Below are 22,267 nucleotides of genomic sequence, written 5' to 3' on the forward strand. Positions count from 1 at the left end.
TTGTATACCCACAAGCATTGTGAAATTAAACATATTAGAAACGTGCGCTTTCTCTCTCCTTTCTTTTCCATTTAACCAGACTGAGCCACAGCAACGCGTGGCCGGGTACAGCTAGTATGTATGTGTATATATCTGTGTGTGTGTGTGTGTGTGTGTGTGTGTGTGTGTGTGTGTGTGTGTGTGTGTGTATATATATATATATATATATATATATATATATATATATATATATATATGTGCGTGTGTATAAATAAATACCAAACTTCGAAAAAGTATACCAAAAACCATAAGCTGTGGCCATTATATAATGACACTGTAGGCGTTTCAGAAAATTAAGCTTTCGTTCTTTATGGTTGTTAGAACGTCATCAGAATATAATACCGGTAACTGTAGTACAGCTATTAAAGCGCTACAGAGCATGTGATATTACAGTAACCAATATAATGTCATCAGACTTTGCTTACAGTAACCAATAAACGGAGTAATATTTTGAAATGTGCCAATGAATGACAGAAACATGAATAAAATTGTAGTGCTAGTAAATACATTATTCATTAACTTAGCCACTTGAGAGCACATTTAATATAAGTGGTTTAATTTAATCCTGGTAAAGCTTCAGAATTAAGCAGTAACTGCCACTTAGTTCTTTCACTTTGAGAAGTAAATTAGTATCCCCAAAAAATAAAATCAACTTGCTCTAACACAATAAACTGACACTGTATAAAATTATGACAAATGGAGCAATGTTTTGCTAAAGCATTGTTCATATTTTGCGATCTTATAGCTCCTAAATGTTCCTTAATACGATCTGAAAGTTTAGATGACGTTTTACCTACATAAAAACATAAACAAGAACTAGAAATACTAGCATATACTACAGAGGAAGAGTGACAGGTAAAATGTTTATGAAATGAGACGGTGTATTGGCAATGAGAAAAAGTGAAGTTATTACCAACATAAATGTATTGGGCAAACTTACAAATCTGTTACATCTGTACATGCCTGCATTATCAGAAGTGGTGTATTGCATGTTAATTAGAAATTGTCTTTCTCTCTCTCTCTCTCTCAATAAACTGCATATGTTTCTGGTCCTTTTAAAAGTAAAAGCAGGAGAAGAACCAAGTGTGCTACCTACTTGTTGAGAATCTGTTAAAATGTCCCAGTTTGTAATAATCTGTCTGATATTGGCCATATCTCTGGAAATTGGTAAAGGAAAGCTCAAAGTTTTGTTTCAATTGGTATTCTTGGGTAAAGGACGAAAACCATATTTGAAGATAGAGAAATATTTAATGCATCTATTAGCAACTACCTCATGTAGTAAATTAAGTAGGTTGTGTGGGTAGTTTCTCATGTAAAAAATAGCTTGTGTCTTGAACTCATTGTCGTGATTTTTCAGTCTGGAAATACGCATGAGCTGTCCTTTGACTAGATTATTTTTCATAAAATATGGATAATGGCTTGTGTGATCTAAGAAATTATTCTTGTATGTATCCTTTCTGTGTACAGTGGACAATAATTCACCAGAAGTGAGATGTTCAGTGTGTGTCCAAGAAGTTAAAAGCATGACCCTTACTAGAAACTGTAAGGTTAAGAAACCCAGTAGTAGTTTGTAGCTCCGATCTGAATGAGTTTAGGCTGTCATTACCTCTCCATGCAAATACAATATCATCTATATAAAAAAAAAAAAGCATGTTCATAGTTTGTTAGATACAGATTCAAGTTCCCATTTGCTAATGACTGTATTAGCAAAGGCTGGGGCAATTTTGGATCCCATCACTACACCTTTTATTTCTTGGTAGATGTTTTAAAGTAGAAAAAAATATTATTCAGTATGATATAGATTAGGAATGCAAATTTTTACCCTGGTTTAAATGATCTCACATCCATATTTTCAGTTTTAAAGGAAAGGGCTAATCAAATTGGATAGTGTTTATAGCCCCATTTGAAGGCATGTTTTAGTTTATTGACACTGGCATATCAGCTGTTTTTGAACTGAATACACTTTCACAAATATGCATTTTACACAGACAAAACTTTATATTGGATTGATGAAATTATGAATTACATGAACATGTGTGTGTGTGTGTGTGTATATATATATATATATATATATATATATATATATATATATATATATATATATATATATATATATAAAATACAATTTTTTTTAAAAATGTATGAATTTTATTCCGTGCATATATATTTTATGCTCAGAATTTAACATTTGTTGTACTTGGTCCTTTAAATGTTCATAGGCTGACTGATTAGTTAATTGATTGGTTTGCAGTTATTTGGTGGGAGAGTGTTTTAAATGTGGAGTATATTCTTGGTCAGTTCTGAAGTCATTTTATGGTGATGAAAGCGCTTAACATGAATTACTTTGGATGATTTTATTTGTTTTTATTAAAAAATTTCTGCGGTCCCTATGGTGGGTTTTTTTCTTTGGTTCATTGTCTTTTCTGCACCAACACACCTATTTTTTGTTTTTTCTCGTATCTTGTGGTGTGGAGACCTATGGATCCTTTGAACTCTTCTAATACATTAGCCGAGGTGAAACCTGTGCAGGCAGGGGTGATCGGCGACCTAAAAAGGTAAGTCACGGAGCTGAGAGGAGAGGTCTCGAAACTGTTGGAACTGTTTTTCTAGCTATGGGGCACAAACCGGCTATTTTTGAACCCCAGAGATGGTTACCAGCAGTGAGATATGGAATGCAGGCTCCTATGTAGAAGAGAAAACCCCCATTCTTTCCGATGGAGAGGTCCATGAACAAAGGAAACGTCATGATGTCATCACGGCTGCTTTATTTCATCAAGGTAGCCGTAACATACGGGAGCATGTTAATCAACAGGGCCAAGGCTTTTCAAATTTTCAGCAGACAGTCCATACCCCTGACCAACGGAGCTGTTTATCATGGCTAGGACATTGAAGTTATTCAGGTTGAGGACGGTATGCTGGCAGGGAGTCTGCATCCAGGACATCAAAAAAAGGTATTGTAAATACCAAGTCCTTGCAGGTTGTTCCTTTGGGGACTGTGAAGTCTAATAGTGTTCATCATGTTAGTGGAACGGCTCCTTCTTTGGTAGAGGATGCTGGTATGCTTAAGAAGTTTTGATAATTTGTTGAAAGAATTATAATTTTCAGGAAGTGAAAAACGTTAATGAGAAAGTGAACAATGTGATTTCTTCTATTCCCATTTTTTTGCTTTTGAAAAGGAACTTTACAAATATAAAACATTGCAGATTGAAACTATGTATTTTAATGTGTATTCGTCTGAAAATTGTACCACAAGGTTTACTTGTTTTTAAATTTCCCTTTGGTCTATATTATGACACTGATATTAATGATTTTGGGGACCTGTTTTTTTACAAATGGGGCCTGGAATTGTTGGAAAAGGTGTTTTTTTTTTTTTTTAATCAGGACCAAATTAAAGGAATATTGAAAAATGAGTTGGATAGAATGAATAAAAGCATATTGGAGGACTTGTTCCAACAATATGAAGGATTGTATGCTAAAGTAATTAACAGGGTGGAAAACAAGTGTAATGGACAGTTTCCAAGACAAAACGTAAATTAAACAGAGCTGTACAACAATATGAACTCCATGAGGTTTGCCCCATTAATAAAATCCTATAAAAAGAGAAATGTAGATGTGAGGGAGAATGAAAAATCCCACTTTGATTCAGTTCAAGGTGAAGCTTATGAAGGTGATGAAGGGGTTGAGGACTAATGAGTACAGGTGGGAGCAATAACTCTATTATGGGGGATTTTCAAGTTCCCAGATGCTCGAAAAGAATAGCCAGCAGAAATATGGAAAGGAAATATGCACATTATCAGGGGGAATCTATGGAAAGGATTTGGCAACCGGGGAGGGGCAGGAATTGTTATTGAACAGAGATGAAACGACTAGTGACCATATTAATTCTTATTGTGGGTCCAACATTTACAATTATACCTCTAAGAAAATTAAAAAGGAATTTTTTACTTTATTCTCCAAGGGGTTTAAGTTTGTCCCCACACAAGTTCCAGATTTAGCTGAGGTCATAGTGAATGTACATTTTTATACTAGAAAGTAAAATTTTCAGATCATGTTCCTTGGGACCAGGCCTGATTCCACTAGTTTCTACCAAGGAGGTGGTGGGGTCAAGAAAAATAGTACATAGTACATACAACCCACCTTTAACACCCCCTGATAAGTACCTATGAAAAGGTTGTTAAGGAGGAAATATAAGATTTATGGGCAGAAGAAGAGGTTTTATTCTAACCTGAATTTACAGAGGAAAGGACTTTATTGAAGGAATTGAAGGCTGATAGGACCCTTAGGATTATGACCCCAGACAAAGGGGGTGGCAATAGTTCTTTTTAATGCTGACTATTATCATGCAGGGGATGCTATTTTTCTGAAAATAATTACCTCCCAGGTTTCAGAAAACCAAATTTAACATAGCTTATCAACATATAGATGGTTACTTGGAGGAATATTTATTAGGACAAACCATTTCGTTTGAAACCCACAATTTCTTGTTAATGCATATCCTAAGGTTCCTGCCTTTTTTGGTATACCTAAAATCCACAATTTATTCTCCACCATTTAGACCTGTTGTAGCGGCCAGTGGGTCTAAAACGCACAAGCTGGCTGTCTTTGTGGATAAAACTTGTAGACATACTTTGGAAGGGATACCACATATTCTTAAGGATTCATGGGACTGTTTGGGACAGTTAAAACCAGAGTTATGGTCTGATGTTTTTTAACTGTAGACATTCAGGACTTATTTACAGGTATACCTAGGACTGAAGGGATAGAACTTTTTGAAGATGTTTTACAGACTTGCTCCACTTTAGATCATGGACAACTCCAACTGGTTTGTGAAATTATGGCCCATGTTTTAGATAACTTTATATATTCTGAGGGTGAGTACTACCAACAAATCAGGGGTGTTGCCATGGGAGCGGCCTGTGCCCCTTTGTATGCCAACTTGGTCCTGTTTGGCTGGGAAGTATGATGGGTGTTTAATAGTAAATTTTCGGGCTGATATACTCGTGTATCAAAGATTTTTGGATAATATTTTTGTTGTATGGAAGGGGAAGGAAGACAATATCGCCCTTTTTATGGAATATTTGAATCAAACCACATCATTTTTGAAGTTTACCTATGAGGTGAATAAATTAGAAATTAGCTTTTTGGACGTGAGGATTTCTAAGACCAACCAGGGTTTCAAATCCAATGTATATCGGAAACCAACATTCTGTAATGTTTACCTAAATTGAGTCACCACCCTAGAAATCAGAAAAAAAGCATAGTTAAGGGTCAGGCAGTTAGGGTGGCTAGAATCTTCAGACAGAGAAGATGTAATAAAAGGGCTTGAATTTTTGAAGAACATGTTTTTTGAGAGGGGATACCCCCCCCCCCACATAGAACCCATTGTTGAGGAGGTTCTTGGTGGGAGAAGAGATATAAGCCCCTATTGGGTAGTGATAGTGCCGTGGTTGGATCCAAGATGGATGGAGTTGGGAATGGATAAATCTGGGGATGCACCAGAACAGGACACCCTTCTGAATTCTAATATTAGAAACTACAATCGGGCATGTGTTATTCAACATAGTCCCTTGTCTAATTAGATTAAGCAGATTTTACACACAAACTGAGGTATATTCAAAGTGAATAATGAGGTTTACAAGAAGGTAGGGGAGAGTCCGTGGTGGTGCAGCGGTAGCGTTGTTGCCTCACAGCAAGAGGTTCTCCCGTTCGATTCTCTGCTGGAGTGCCTTCTGTGTGGAGTCTGCATGTCCTCCCCACGGTTGGGTGGGCGTTCGAAAGACATGCGTAAATGGGCGTGCCTTCGTTGAAGGTTGAACGTCGAGCTGGCACCTCGGCATTCGTGAAAATCTAATGCCAATCATTAACGGACCGGAGTTGCGCTGTGGCGACCCCTAAACGGGAAAAGCCGAAAGACCAACAAGAAGGTAGGGGAGAAACCAATTTTTTCTATGAAGGTTGGTAGCAACATTAAGTTAAACTTGGAGAAAACTAGTGGATGGGGGCACACGATGGAGGAAATACTAAACTTTGTGGACATTGTTCATATTGTGGATACATCCTTCAGGTACCCTCGGTAACCTTAAATAATAGAATTGGAAGTGTAATATATTTGAGGAAAGGGAACTGTTATACTAACAAGATAGTCTGTATTGTATTATGTAACACCTGTGATGGGTTCTACATCAGGAAAACAGAGTGTGCCCTGAAATGCAGGATATACGAGCATTTGTATGAAATTAAACATCAAAAGGAAACAAACGCCCTCTATAGACGGTCAGGATTGCAGTGGGATACACTGGTTTCAAGTTTGCCATTGTTGATTCAGTGAGTTTGGATGTGAGGGGGGGGGGGATTGGAAAAATCATTTATATAAAAAGGAATTAATGTGGCAGCTCAGGTTGGCTGCAAATTTTTACCCTGGTTTAAATGATCACATATCCATATTTTCAGTCTTAAAGGAAAGGGCTAATCAAATTAGATAGTGTTTCTAGCCCCATTTTAAGGCATGTTTTAGTTTGACATGGGCATATCAGCTGTTTTTGAACGGAATACACTTTCACAACTATGTATTATTCACAGACCAAGCTTTATATTAGATTGATGAAATTATGAATTACATGAATATATATGATATATGAATTTTTTAAAAAATGTACGAATTTTATTTAATGCATATATATTTTATGCTCAGAATTTAACATTTGTTGTACTTGGTGCTTTAAATGTTCAAAGGCTGACTAAATTAGTTAATTGATTGGTTTGCAGTTATTGGTGGGAGAGTATTTAAATGTGGAGTATAGCCCTGGTAAGTTCTGATGAAGTCATTTTATGGTGATGAAAGTGCTTAACATGAATTACTTTGGATGATTTTATTTATTTTATTAAAAAGTTTCTACGGTCCCTTTGGTGCTTTTTTCCTTCGGTTCATTGTAGAATAAATGTCCTCCCTTATGGGGAATATTAGTGTATAATGCTTCAATGTCCATAGTGACAAATGTACAGTCTAAGTCTTTTTATCTCATATAACTTTTAAAAATGCCCAAGAATCTCTTAGGTTTTTATATATATATATATATATATATATATATATATATATATATATATATATATATATATAGTGTTTTGTACTAGTGCATTAAGAATAGCATCAAGAAATTCTGCTATTTTTTTTCTGTTTTCGTTTTTTATTGGAAATATGTCTAAATGGTGGGTTGCTTTTATTTTTATGAATCTTGGCTATAGCAAAAAGCTTTCCTAAATTTGGTGAGTGTACTTGCATGAAAATATATTCATCAAGTGCACTTGCATGAAGATATATTCATCATTGGAAATAGCATTATCAGTTTATAGTTGTTTTAGAGTTTTAGCTATAGCTAAGAAATGTTTATTCATTATTTTGATATCGACTAACTGAAAGAAATGGAGTATTTTCTATTTTTTCTGTGTAATCACTTTGTTCCATTAGGACTAGACCAGTCACTTTATCTGCACGCATAATGCGTAAAGTTTTGTCTGTCAATTCGGCAAGTGCTGATCTTTTAGCCGATGTATTATTAATGTCATTTATGTTCATTTGTAGAATAACACATTTTTCTGATATCGCTCTCAGTTTCATAAACATATGTATAGAATTATTTAAAGTAGGCTTGAACAGGCTTTTAGGTGTATTAGTTTTGAAAGATGTAGTGTGTACATCATTTAGTATCGGAGTCAGAGTTGTTAGTGTGTGTTGTGTCACTGTGAAGAAGTTGCAAGTTTAATTTCTAGCAGATAAGCATAAATCCAGTAAAATATCTGATAACTTTGCCCTTTGTGCAGGTATAAACTTTAGTCCTTTTTTTAGAATGGAGATGTGGTCATTGGAAAAGTTCCTGTTGGATTTATAACGGCAACATTAATTTGTTGTAAGGGCTTACTTATGTTAACTACAGAATCATTAGAATTGTTGGGTTCTGTCTGTAGTGGTGCAGTGTATGTATGCAAATTTTGTACAGTATAGTCTGCTAGTGAAGTTATTTTGTACAGTAGATACTCTGCTAGTAACTTTTGCATTTTGTACAGTAGGTAGTCTTAAAGTTTAGTATTTTTTTTACAGTAGGTAGTCTGGTAAAGTCATTACAATTAGTAACATAGTTAACAAGGATCAGTGTTTGATTTGTGAATTTTGTACATTGTCTGTTATTTAAACCGTCTTGATATTATGGCTCAGTTGTTTTGTTTCAAATGTACATCACTAGATAAGTGACTATTATCCTGGTACTTTTATTAGTTCATAGTGTATTAGATGAAGAAAACCCTATTTAATTGCGCAGGAAACTCCTGGTGATTTATCCTGGAGCCAAGGTATTGATATCTGCGCATACCGCAACCTCTGGAAACTCCTCTCCCTCTTCCTTTTAAATTCTCTTTTCTTCTGCTGGAATCCTTCAGTCCATGCACAGATGTTGCCGTTGTTTGGAGTATTTAATGATTTGTTTTGGTTTGCAGACAAAAAATGAGAAGCGTCATTGTCACGAGTAGTGAATAAAAGATCATTATTAACCGTGGTGTTAGCATTAGTATTTGCTTCATTGCGATGTGTGAGCAGTGTGTCAGTTAAAGGGTCCATAGTTTCAGCTGGGTGGTTGCCATGGTGATGAGAAAGCAACAAGATGTAGTTATGCTGTTGACAGTTACACCTCCTGTTGCTACTGTAAACAACTGATCTCCTTTTGCGTGGATACATAACACCAGTAGCCACTGCAGCAGTAGAAGCAGTAAATTCCCTTCTGTTTGGCTTATAGAGTACACTGATTAATTATGGTGTGGCCTAATGTTTAAGTTGTTTGCCTTACAAACACAAGGTGCAGGGTTTGAGTCTCACATGGGATAATTGTCTAGGCTTAAAATGGCTCGCAAGGGCAGTTAGCTTAGTACTAATCTATGAACATATCTCTCTCATTTGTTTTTTCCTTGACATCAGTGTAGAGAGAATGTCTGTTAATTATTTGATACATGCCACTATGTAAATGCTCATTGAAAAGCAAACCGCCAAACCCGGAATCTCGACTGTTACACAATATTGACCCAAACAATCGGCATGTTTGAGTCAACATTGTCACCGAAAATATCCCATGATATCCCTACAGGAGACCCCCACACTCCCTGATAATAAATTCCACCTCCAAGATCACACTACAGTGAAGATGTGGATCAATTTCCAATACCCACTATACCACGCTCTGTGCAATTTGTCGAACACACTAATGCAGCATTGCATTCGCATAAGTGTTCTACCCCATATACTTGACATTGTATAAACGACAATCTGATTTTCAGCAGCATACGTGCTGACAGCTTGTCGTTCACACAACTGATAGACACGCAGACATCTATATGGTTTACTATATAATGTATACAAGCACATGTATGTATGTGTATATACACACAACCGTATGTGTGTTTCTATATATACGCACACACACACATGTATATATATATATATATATATATGTATATATATATATATATATATGTGTGTGTGTATGTGTGTATATATATATATATATATATATATATATATATGTGTGTGTATGTGTATATATATATATATATATATATATATATATATATATATATATATATATATATATATAATTTGAGACTTGTTCTCCACTGCACTTGACAGCCGTGAAAGTCACAACTGTAATCTGAATCCCCCACTCCAACACATCTTCACAGATTAGTACAGTATGGGGATTTCCCTGAAAGTATTTATAAAAAAAAAAATTAGCAAGCATTAATAGGTTTCACTTTGGTTTGCCTGTAATGCGGTGAATATAGATTCAAAACTTTACCTAGTTCTTGATATGTAATGCATCAGACAGAAGGCATTCTGTTAATATCCCGAGGTGTTTTTCTAGAAATGCAAGTGAAATCCTGTTTATAGGAGAAAAACAAGCTGATGTATAATGAAGTTTGAATATATATTTTTTAAAGAAGTTTCAATATATATTTTTAAATAAGGTTGAATATATATGTTTTTAAAGCAGAACCAAGTTATCTTCATCGCATAAAGATGTTGATTTGAAAATGTCTCCTATTAATCCAGGAGCATGTTTTCCTAATATTTACATGGTTACAAAAAGAGATAAGTATTTCCAGGTTTAGTCTCCATCTAAAGTGACTCCGGTAAGAAACAGATGTGATAACTGGCCTTTTGAAATGCATTGCTTCACCTGTATTATGACAAAAGTTCAAGATGTTCTTCATCTCACATTGCTGCAGTCCTTACACTTGGGTAGTCCGCTGTCCTCGGTCGGCCCGAATATCAAAGTATAAGGCTGACGTCGGTCAAGGCGCATTTGACTGACATCAGGACGTCAGGGTACAAATGCGCATGACCGACGTCATATCCTCAGTCTTTTTTGCCGCATGGTCCGATGCAGAAGCAGCATTGCAAGTGCCGGTTGGCGTTCTGAGATTTTTCGATTTCGAAGTTTCAGACCGAGTTCAAAGTTGGCTAAGTACCCCGTTGGGGAATATTTTAGTTTTTTCTTGCCTCAGTGATTTACCGGATGTCAGAAAAAGTCAATAATTGCATTTCTTGTGGGAAACAGATACCGCATAGAGATTATCATACTTTGTGTATTCCTTGCTTAGGGCCTGAGCACCACGTTGTTGGCTGTCGCTCTTGTGCTAGATTTAATAAACGCACTATTAAGAGGAGATTGGATTGTGCACGGTTAGTCTTTGGGAAGCGGTGCAATTATAAAATGCCATCGGATGCTCCGACGCCCGCTTCTACAAAGAAGCGCAAGGACAAAGCAGTTAAGCCTAGGCTGGAAGAACCGTCTGTACCGGACGCCGGTTCTTTAGAGGTGTCGGTGGAGCCGGTGGCTCCACCGGAGGTTTCTTTGTGTTCCCAGGGTGAGACTTTAGTATTGCAAGATGTGGCCTCTCAGGAGGCAAGTCAAGCTGAGGGGGCTTCTCAGGTTACTATACTCCCCTCCCTTCCAAGGGTGGCTAGGCCCTCTCCTTCTGTTTCTAAGGCTTCTCCCAGGGGCAGGCCAGGTTTAGCTTCAGTTGGTGTTACCCCTAGCTCTTCAGGTACTGTGCCCAAGAAGCATATGCTTAAAATGGCAGAAGATTTGATTACTTTGATTAGGGGTTCTATGCCCCCTCCTGATAAGAGGCCTAGGGTGGAGCCTGAGCTGGGGGTTTTGAGCAGGCTTCAGATGTGTCAGAGTCTTGGCTGAAGACTTGCAGGAGTACTCTCCTTATTCTGATTCTGATGTGGATGATTCTACTCCTTCTGCTTCTCCTCCTGAGGATTTTTCTTTTCAGAAACTCTTCATTCCATGAGGGAGCATTTTAAGTGGCAAGGTCAGGACCTCTCTGATTCCAGGAAAAGGCTTGGGAATTTTTTTTACCCCAGCATAGGCCTTTGGCTATACCTCCTGTTTTGGATGTAGTGGAAGATGTTTTTACAGAGGCTTCCCTTAATCCTGATTCTTTGCCTCCTGCTCCTGTTAAGCCGGATAGGTATTACAGGGTGCCTGAAGCTCATAAGTATCTTTTAAGAGTCCTAGGGCAGACCCAGAAACTGTTAGCCAGGGGCCTAAAGGTGTTAAGGCTTCTGTTGTTAAGAATCCGGTTCCTGCAGACAAAGAGGCTAGGGCCTTGGATAGATGGGGAAAGAAAGTTTATACTTCTTCCACTCTTGCTATGAGGGCTTTGAATTGCCAGTTTCACATGTTGAAATACCAAAACTATCTCCTTTCACAATTAAAGTCTAAGGTTGATGCTCTGGCAGTAGGTATTGATTGTAAAGAGTTGCAAGATTTAGTGCATGTTTCTGAACAGGTGGGTAAGCATTCTTTGCAATTTGGTTTTGATGCTGTACAGGCCTCGTCTAGGGTGGCTGCCACTGGGTCAGTTCTTCGCAGGCACGCCTGGCTAAGGGATCAAAATTTGTCTGAACATGTTAAAACAAGGATTTTAGATGCTCCTTTACAATCTGACGTGTTGTTTGGTCCTCCTGTTGAGGCAGTTTTAAAGAAAATGGAAGACAAAGCAAAGTCTATGCAGACTGTTAAAGATTTTTGCAGGTTCAGCCTCCAAAGTTTAGCAGAAATTGGCCTGCTAAAGGGTGGACGTATCCTTCTTATGATTCCCAGTCTAGGGGTAGATCTAGGCGTGGTAGGGGCAGAGCTCAGGGCTCTTTCAGGCCTAGAACAGGGAGTTCTCCTGCACAGTCTTCAGGTGAGGGCAGGGGTCAGTCCTTTCGTAAACAGACCCAATGACCTACCTTTTCAGCTGCCAGAGCCTTCTCGTCTGGCAGCACCTTTGGGAGGAAGGTTGGCACTTTTCAAAGAAAATTGGAGTTTAATTACCCAAGACAAATGGGTATTGGATATCATACACCAAGGTTACAGGTTTTATTTCCATACCTTGCCTCCGTTCAGGGGCATGCCAGACGTTCCTCCTCAACAAAGAATAGAGGCACACAAACAAATTTCTCTGTTACTTCAACTAGGGGCCATACAGCCGGTCCCTATGCCAGAAGTGGGCCTAGGATTTTATTCTCGCCTGTTCCTAGTACCAAAGAAGGGGAACACGTGGAGACCAATTTTGGATCTATCTATCCTCAACACTTATCTGGACATTCCCAAGTTCAAAATGTTGACGTTACAACAGCTTTTGCCTCTGCTGGGCAAAGATCATTGGATGGTAACTTTGGATCTCAAGGAGGCTTACCTTCATGTTCCTATCAGACTAAGTTGCAGGAAGTATCTGCGTTTTCGAGCTGGGACTTTTCACTATCAGTTCTCTGCATTGCCCTTTGGCTTATCTACTGCCCAGAGTGTTCACAAAAGTTCTGGCTCCAGTGATAGCTTTCTTCAGGCTGAAAGGAATACAGATCTATCCTTATTTGGACGACTGCCTGATTCTGGCTCAAGGAAGGGAAGAGCTTCTTCGTCATTTGGAATATGTGATAGCAGTGCTAAGATGCCTAGGGTATTCTGTGAGCGAAATAAAGTCCAGTCTAGTACCCTCTCAAGACATGTGCTTTCTGGGTGTGAGACTGAATACAGCATCCCAGATGGCCTTTTAACCCCGGACAAACAAAAGAGTCTATCCCTTTACTTCCATCAGCTATCTCATCAGTCCGGCTGACTGCAAGGACAGTCCTTCAAGCCTTAGGGTTCATGGCATCTTGTATTCTGGTGCTTCCCAATGCCAAACTGCATATGAGGAAGCTACAATGGTATCTCAAAAATGTATGGACACAGCACTGCCAGGATCTAGACACTGTCATTCAAATAATACCTTGCATTCAAAAGGAATTTTTGTGGTGGGCTCAGGAATGTCACCTAAACAAGGGACTCTCTGTGACCCGGCCAGAGGCGAGTCAGATTTTAATGACAGATGCCTCAGACAAAGCTTGGGGAGCTCATCTAAATGGAAAGTGGATACAAGACAAGTGGCCTGCCAGACTACAGCATCTACATATCAATCTAAAGGAGATGTTAGCAGTCCAGTTTGCATTAATAGCTTTCAAGGATTTACTTCTTCCAGGGCAGGTGTTGATTCTAACAGACAACACAACTGTCATGTGGTAAATCAACAAGCAAGGGGGAACGCATTCTTATCCTCTATGCAGGCAAGCAATGATTTTGTGGGAGACTGCTCTCAATTTACAACTCAATCTTCAGGCAAGGTTTCTGCCAGGAGCACAGAACTCCTTAGCAGATGTGTTGAGCAGGCAATTATGGATCCCCATGAGTGGAAATTGGATCCTCATGTGTTTCAGAAATTGACAGTGTCATGGGGAACTCCAGACATAGATCTGTTCGCTTCTCCACTAAACCATCAGCTGCCAAAGTTTTGCACAAAAGGTTTCATCCCACAGCTTGGAAAGTGGATGCTCTTTCTTTCAATTGGAGCAATCTTCATGTGTATGCCTTTCCGCCTCTGCCTCTCCTCCCAAAGGTACTTCTAAAGGTCAGACAGGACAAGCCAAGGATGATTTTAATAGCTCCAGATTGGCCTCGACAGCACTGGTACCCATTACTGAGAAGTCTGGTGCGGAAGCCTCCATGGCCTTTGCCTTCGATTCCACACCTGTTGTCACAGGAGGACAGCCATTTGCTCAATGTCAAACTTCACTCTCTTCACCTAACAGCCTGGCATATTCTGTTTTGAACCATAAAGGGTCTCAACTTCCACAACAAGTTTTGAATGTGATTTTGGAAGCTAGAAGGCCTAGTACAAGGAAAGTGTACGCAGATAAATGGCAGAGATTTTTATTTTGGAGCGCAGCAAAAGATTTTGATGTTTCGGAGCCTAATTTGAGTGTGGCTCTTCAATAACTTACTGAGTTACTGGACAAAGGTTTGTCTTTCTCTTCTATTAAGGTTCATGCTGCAGCAATTTCGGCTCACTATGATTGTGACCCACCATTGTTTTCTCATCCTTTGTTCAAGCAATTTCTTAGAGGGGCAAAGAATATAAGACCCCCACGAAGAGCTCCTACTCCTGCTTGGGATCTCAATTTTGTGTTGGAGAAACTCACTCTACAACCTTTTGAGCCTGCAGCTACTTCTGAGTTGAAATATTTGTCATGGAAGACTGCTTTTTTGTTGGCAATTACTTCTGCAAGAAGGGTTTCTGAATTGCAGGCCCTTATGGCGGTTGAGCCTTTCTTGATTTTCCATAAGGATAGGGTATCATTACGTACTAATCCTTCCTTTATGCCTAAGGTGGTTTCTAGTGTGGCTTTAAACCAAACTATTCATTTGCCTACTTTTATGCAAATCCCCAAAATAAAGGGGAAAAGATTTTGCACACTTTAGATGTACACAGGCAGTTGCGATATTATTTGGACAGAACTAAAGGGTTCAGGCAATCTCAGCAGTTGTTTGTTTCTTTTGCTTTGAGTTCTCAGGGCAAGCCTGTGTCAAAACAAACTATTTCTAAGTGGATTGGGTTTTGCATTGCTTTCTGTTATTCCCATCATGGCAAGGAGATTCCAGCTGGGATTAGGCCTCATTCCACTAGGGCTACTGCCACTTCAACAGCTTTTGAGGAGTGGCAACCAAGGATATTTTGGAGGCAGCTACTTGGAGTTCAGTGCATACTTTCTCTAGGCATTATCACCTGCCACTTTACTCTAAATCCAGGGCTGGTTTTGCCACTGCTGTTTTGCAGGGCATCTTGGCAGCTCCTGCTTCCTTGTAGTTAGCCATCCTCCCTTACCTCTGCTTTGGGATTCTACCCAAGTGTAAGGACTGCAGCAATGTGAGATGAAGAACATAGTACAGTTTTGTACCTACCATAAATGTAGATGTTCAAGATCCACATTGCTGCAGTCCAATCTCCTCCCTCCTTCCCTCTGTAGTTAGAGGTGGTTGTGTGGGTTGGGTTGTACATATTGTGTATTTTGTATATATTGTACATATAGTTAGTGCAAGGGTGGTGGGTTGGTTGTTTGCTGTCTTTTGGTTTTGACCTTTATTTGTAGGGTCTTCTGACATCTGGGGCAAGAAAAGACTGAGGATATGACGTCGGTCATGCGCATTTGTACCCTGACGTCCTGATGTCAGTCAAATGCGCCTTGACCGACGTCAGCCTTATACTTTGATATTCGGGCCGACCGAGGACAGCGGACTACCCAAGTGTAAGGACTGCAGCAATGTGGATCTTCGAACATTTACATTTATGGTAGGTACAAAACTGTACTTTAACTTGTCAGCCCAAGAAGAAAACTGATGTAGTTCTGTTACTGGTGTATAATCCCCTTGCAGTCTAGCATAAAAACGTACTGTGCAATCATCTCTATACTTTGCCTGCCAGTGGTTTTTATTAATAGAATTTCTTGAAACACCAGATTAAACAAAAAGGGTCCAACCAGTGGGACTGAAAAAGATAGCACTGGTAAATAATTAGAAGGATGATCTTTAATTGTGACATGTTGTATATGATCAGTTATACTGTTAGAACTATGATCCATTTTTGACCAATTGTATTATTTCATAAGCCTTGTAACAACAATTGTGTGAGAGAGTACCAAAGGACTTTTCTAGGTCAATATGTGAGACCATCTCACAATAGCAGAATAAAGTTTCAAGGTCACCTGGTCATAAAACTGATTTTTCAGTGTTGAAACCATGTTGGTTTAGATCAAGGTTCGCTGAATGATTTCCTGTGTCCATAAATAATTTTGACGTAGTTCACTCAAAAAAATTGCATAATATTGATGTGAGGCTAATCGTTATAGATTCATGTTTTCTCCCATTTTATATAAAGGTAAGATCATTTACTTTTTTCCACAATGGCGGTACTACACTGTTAATCGGTATGTTAAAAGCAAATATTATAAATGTAAATTATCTTTCTGCAACCCAGTAAACACGGATAACCAGCACCCATGGGGATAGATAGATTCCGGATAAATGTAGTTTCTGGTTGCTTCAGAGTTACTATGAAAAACTTGACAAATACTGTACCCTATATTATACCATACCAAAATTCTGTACCATATACTATACCATAAACACTGTATTGATTTGATTTTAATATTGAAATACAGTAATTAAAAGCCTAGCTGGAATAATATTTTCAACTTATATTTTCGCTCGAAAGTGTGGTATGCAGAACGGTTTTCAGTGGTATGCTGTGTAGATTGGAATTGATTGAATTGGAGAGAGTGTGTGTGTGTATGTATGAAAGCAGAAGCGAAAGTGTGAGATTTGAGAGATGTATGAAAGCTGACGAGGTTGTGTGTGATTGGAGAGAGGGTGCTCAATCTGATGCAAAGTGAGTGAGTATGGAGCGAGTGACAGCGATTTTTGACTTTTTTGGTTTGACTTGTTCTCAGGTTGGGGAGAAGAGGGAATTTATATCTTCCTTTTTAAAACTCTAAAAACGTAAGTGTTTCGGCGGGGTGGGGGGTGCAACACATGAATAACTTAATTGTTCATACTGTACTGTAATTTCTCTCCCCCCATTCTGGTTGTGTGAGTTCCAGTTAACACAGTTTACTGTATACTGATATTAGGTAAAGGGTGTGAGAAAAATCTATTAAACCAATCTGCTATTTTTTTGGAATCAGATTTAAATGTTCTATTGAATAAATACAGATGAGATTAAGTCTTAATTTTTAAATAAGTTTTAATTGTTCCTGAAAGAAGATAATACGGTTTCAAAATTTAATTTTTAACTGGTACTTAAAGTGAGATAGCTGTAAATGCCACACTTTTACAGCTATCGGATGTTTGACTGCTGTTTATTACAGCCATCAGAACTGGCAGCAAGCCACTGTAGTTAAGTTTGAGAAAAGGCAGACTGGGCCGTTTCAGCAAGCCAAGCAATACATTAAACATTTGTGTGTTCACCATTGTCACAAAATTCAGTGTGTTAACTGTACTCTGATATTAGTACAGTATAAATTACTATTTTTTAATAGAATTCTTTTAACATACACAGAGACTTTAGACGTGCATAAACAGACCTACACAGGTCTAATGACTTCTCATCTGCTATTTGTCAATGGTGTAAAACTGTATAGCTCATCAGATGAGGAACTGAAAGCACAACTGCAGATTGTCAAAACTTTTTCAGATGAAAATGGAATGCCATTTGGTCTTGATAAATGTGCAGAAGGAACCTTTAAAAAAGGAAAACTGCAGCAAGAGGAAAACATCAGTTTGGGACAAGAATGTGATATAAAAGAACGTACAAGAGGGAATGTATAAATACTTGGGAACTGATGAAGGATCAACAATAAAACACGAACAGATGCGAATAAAACTCAGTAAGGAAGAGTTAAATTAATTTTCAGAATAGCATTGACATCTAGGAAAAAAATCCAAGCTATAAATCGATTAGCTCTTCATGAAAAAACTTAAAGTTTTGGAGTGATTGACTGGCCCCAAAAAGTGTTGGATGGATTGGATATTAAAACAAGAAGGATGCTTCATGCTCACCAAATGATTTATAAAAATCAATGTATACCAAGATTATATATTACCCATTCTGAATGTGGGATGGACCTCCTTGAAACTGATTACATGTATAGATCTGCAGTCGTGGGACTGCACACATCTACTTGACCTCACAAGATCCAAATGTAGTGAAAGTTTTGAAACATGAGGCGCATAAATCTAAGCTGATGTCTCTGCTTAATCTAGCAGAAGCATATCTATGTCAAGCAGGAATGGAAGTCAACCAGAAGTGGATAAAAACCAGGCAGCAGCTAAATGTGCCAAAAACCACGAGAGAGAGAATATAAGGTGAAGGACAAGATGAGAAATCAAGAAATGTGGAAAAAACATAAATATAGTTGCAGGTATAGAAAACTTCTGGAAGAGCCTCATGTTGATGAAGAACGAATGCAGGAATGGTTATGGAGAGGTGAATTCAAACCAAGAAATGAAAGGTTAATATTGGCAGCCCAAGATAGTGGGCTACATACATGCTGGTTTACAAAGTCCGTTGAACATGTGGGAGAAACATACAAATGTAGGTTTTGTAAAACCCAATTTGAAACCGTCGAGTCGCACACTTTTTGCTGGTTGTGACACACTAATGGCGGACTGTATACTGAATGGCATGATGATGTGGTGCGACTGTTGCACTGGGGATTGTGCAGACATTCATGGTATCGAAGTGGCTGAAAAACACTGGAAACATGAGCCACAAATGAATCCTATAAAAATGAGGTTTATATCACATGGGCTAACCCATTACCGACAGTTAAAAATATAGATGCTAGAAAACTGGATGTAGTGGTCCAAGAAAAGACAAAAATAGCATTGATAATTGAAATTGCCACTGCCAGTGACCAAAGTGTCTTGCGTACAGAGAGACTGTCATAAAATACCAGGATCTGCAGGCAGAAACCAGAGCCATGTGGAAGAAAGATAGCCAGACAGTTCCAATAGTAGTTGGAGCAACGGGTCTTCATAAAAATTAATTTACAATCGTATTTGGATATTTTACTAATCCATGTAACCCTGTACAAATTGCAGGAGTCCTTACTGGGCACGTTGTGGGTGCTGCGAAGAGCATTACTGGCAGACAGTACTAATTTCATGAACTTTAATCGTGCTTTGACTTGGGAATGGTGTCCATTCCCGTCGTGGTATTAGAAACCCAAAAGACTCCGTCATGGTATTAGAAACCCAAAAGACTTGGAGAAATTAAAGGATAAAAATGCACACATGCACATAAGCTCATACATAGAGCCAAACACAGACTTTAAATGCACACACGCAAGCATTCTGAGCTTTGCGCAGACCTTCAATGATGCATAGGCTTGCTGTTAACCTAGAATGTATAAAAATGCAACATATGAAATATTCTTCTCTAAACCAAGGAAGTAGACCTTTTTCTAAACTAAACACAAAATAATCCTTTAAAATATAAACCTGAGATCAGTTTTTTAAGCAACTCCAGATGGGTCTGTTATTTTCTTGTAATGGATAAGGAAAGAAAAGGGTACCAAAGGATGTAAGCACAAGAGATTTCTGTAATGCTGCTTCATTTCTAAACTTATGTAAACATTTGCAGTTTTCAGTTTTCTTTGTTTGCATATCTGACTTTATATTCATTTGTGATACAAAAATAATTTTGTGATTGGCTTGTAGTACTGTGATACAGAAGGGTTATTAAGTGGGAAGCTAACCAGCCTTAACAGAAAGGGAGGAGACTGTTGTGGGTGGGGAACAAATGAAGGTATTTTACAGACCAACGCAAGTGTAAAAGGGTGAACTATAGATAGTTGGGTACACATTGGGCCTGATGGCAAAAAAAGTTGTTCAGAGTAAGTGACCACTTGCGCTGGGAGCAGGTGTTATGGAATCTGGCCCCAATGTAATCATAAAACAAAAATAGAAAAAGGTCTATACGGAGTAAGTGCACCCAGTAAAAGGCAGCAATAACAAATATAAAGTCAAACAAAAATACCGGGTGCAGAGCAGAGATAGAATTCAGCAGTCAAATTCTTCTGTATAAAGGCAGATGTAAACAATTCTGTCCAACGCCAATATATATACCAAGCATGTAAAAAAGCCGGAACTTCAGGATACCTTTCACGAAATCCACAAAATCCAATATAAGATCAAAATATCTTTATTGCGTGCACATAAAACAACTGGTAAGCGCTTTCGCTTATAGCTTCATCAGACCAATTGTGGTTACAAAAACAGATTTAAATACGGTCTGTGGCGGGAAACTACACTCAACCCTTAAAGGAATATCACTCAAATCTATATATACATTTAATATGCAAGCAACATGACTATTCATAAAAACATATAGAACTAGCATCTAATGCTATCATTTTTAATGACCAAAAATAAACTAATGATAATGATGTTATTGTTAGCACAATAAAAAATCCATTCAACTGATCACAAGCGATACTGCATAAACACACTTAACTAAACAAAATAAAACAAAATACATTGATCAGTGTGGATCCTAAATTCATCATAAAACTAGACACACCACTAAAACATACTTATCTAAAAAAGAATAAAATAGGATATAATGTGGATCGTGAGATCAAGTAAAACCAAAATGTATAGGATATATATATACAAATATATACCATAAAGACCTGTAGGGGGCTATCAATATTCAGATCTTAAGTCTCCTCATTTTCAAAAAAGGTTTAATGGGGACTGTGCCATTCAAGCCTGGTGGAACATCAGCTCTTAATTTGATGATCCAAATGCTTTCCTTGGACTCTGTTAAGTTAGAGACATCCCCACCCCTAGAGGTATCCCACAACCTCTCCATAATCCTGAATTTGAACTTATGTGTAGGATCAGTCTCCTTGACATGTTTGGCCAGGGCATTCCGTAAGGAGGCCTTCCTGATGTGATATACGTGTTCCCGCATCCTATCTCTAAGGCATCTGTTGGTTTTACCAACATAGAATGCGGGACACGTGTTACAAGTAGCTAAGTAAACCACATTGGTGGACATGCAGTTTCCACCTGCCTTCATATAGAAGGTCCCATAGCCTAAGGGATGGACAAATGACATATTCGAGTCAATGTAAGAACAAAAATTACAGTGACCACAAGGAGCAGTAGGATGGCCAACCACTGAACCCATCTCCCTTAACGGCTTAGGGTAACATAGCATTTTCTTAAGGTTCATTTTATTTCTATATATGAACCTGGGTCTCTCTCCAACTATCCGTTGTACTTCGGGGTCTACTGATAAGACGTGCCAGTGGGCACTAATAATGTCCTTAATGGAGCCTATATCTTTGGTATAGAAAACCGAACATGGAACATTGTCTAACGTGTTCGCTTGAGCAACCAGACCGACATCCAATCCATTCACAATCCCTTCTGAGAAGTAGGGAGCCGCTCTTCCTGATCTCAAATCTCCCACCTCTATTAGACCCCTGTTCAGGTCTCTATCAGTATATCCCCTCTGTTTGAACCTAGCAGAAAGATCTTGTATTTCATGCGCAAACTGAGAGTCAATAGGAGTATATCTAGAGGCTCTCATTGCCTGGCCTCGTACTATATTCTTATAGACGAAGCCAGGATGCATGCTAGTACGGTGAAGCATGGCGTTCCTATGACACGGTTTCCTAAACAAACCAGTGTTAAGAATGCCACCATCCAGTTTCTCTATATACACATCCAGGAACGACACTTTATGTGTAGAGGATTCCAATGTAAATTTCAAGTAGCTGGTGCTATCATTCAGCTCCCCAACAAAGCTACCTAATTGTGTATTAGAACCATTCCAGAGGAGGAACAAATCATCCACGAATCGACGATAGAAACACACATGTCTCTTGAACAGTTCACTCCTAAACATCTCTTTAACCTCCCATTCTGCAATAACCAAGTTGGCGTAGCTATTGGCACAGGAAGTGCCCATAGCTACGCCATCTCTTTGGAGGAACAGCTTGTCAATAAAACAGAAGGTATTAGATTCTAACACCACCTTCAACAATTTCATGAATAAATCAATGTCACTAGATGTATAATCAGAAACCCTCCTAAGATAGCTATCCACCATATTCATCCCCTCTTCATTGGGTATCATTGTGAACAGGGATTGAATGTCCATGGTCACTAGTATATAATCGACCTCTACTGTAGTGGAACCTAGAAAACCATACAAATCTAATAGAAACTGTTTGGTGTCTCGTAATATATATGGATTCTGGTCCACTACAGGTCTAAATTTGCTCTCTAGAAACATCGAGTGG

General features: G+C 38.4%; 1 protein-coding gene across 1 annotated transcript in view; it reads left to right on the forward strand.

Annotated features, from left to right (window-relative positions):
* Positions 1–22,267, forward strand: part of EXD2 (exonuclease 3'-5' domain containing 2) — a 630,247-nt gene that overhangs the window by 124,869 nt on the left and 483,111 nt on the right. Inside the window, exon 3 of the mRNA XM_044073504.1 lies at positions 3,421–3,506. Within this exon, the coding sequence (XP_043929439.1) occupies positions 3,421–3,506 (86 nt within the window). The remainder of the gene's footprint in view (positions 1–3,420; positions 3,507–22,267) is intronic.

This window comes from Protopterus annectens, chromosome 6.part0 (genome assembly GCF_019279795.1).
Source record: "Protopterus annectens isolate FY-2018-M chromosome 6.part0, PAN1.0, whole genome shotgun sequence".
Taxonomy (NCBI): domain Eukaryota; kingdom Metazoa; phylum Chordata; order Ceratodontiformes; family Protopteridae; genus Protopterus; species Protopterus annectens.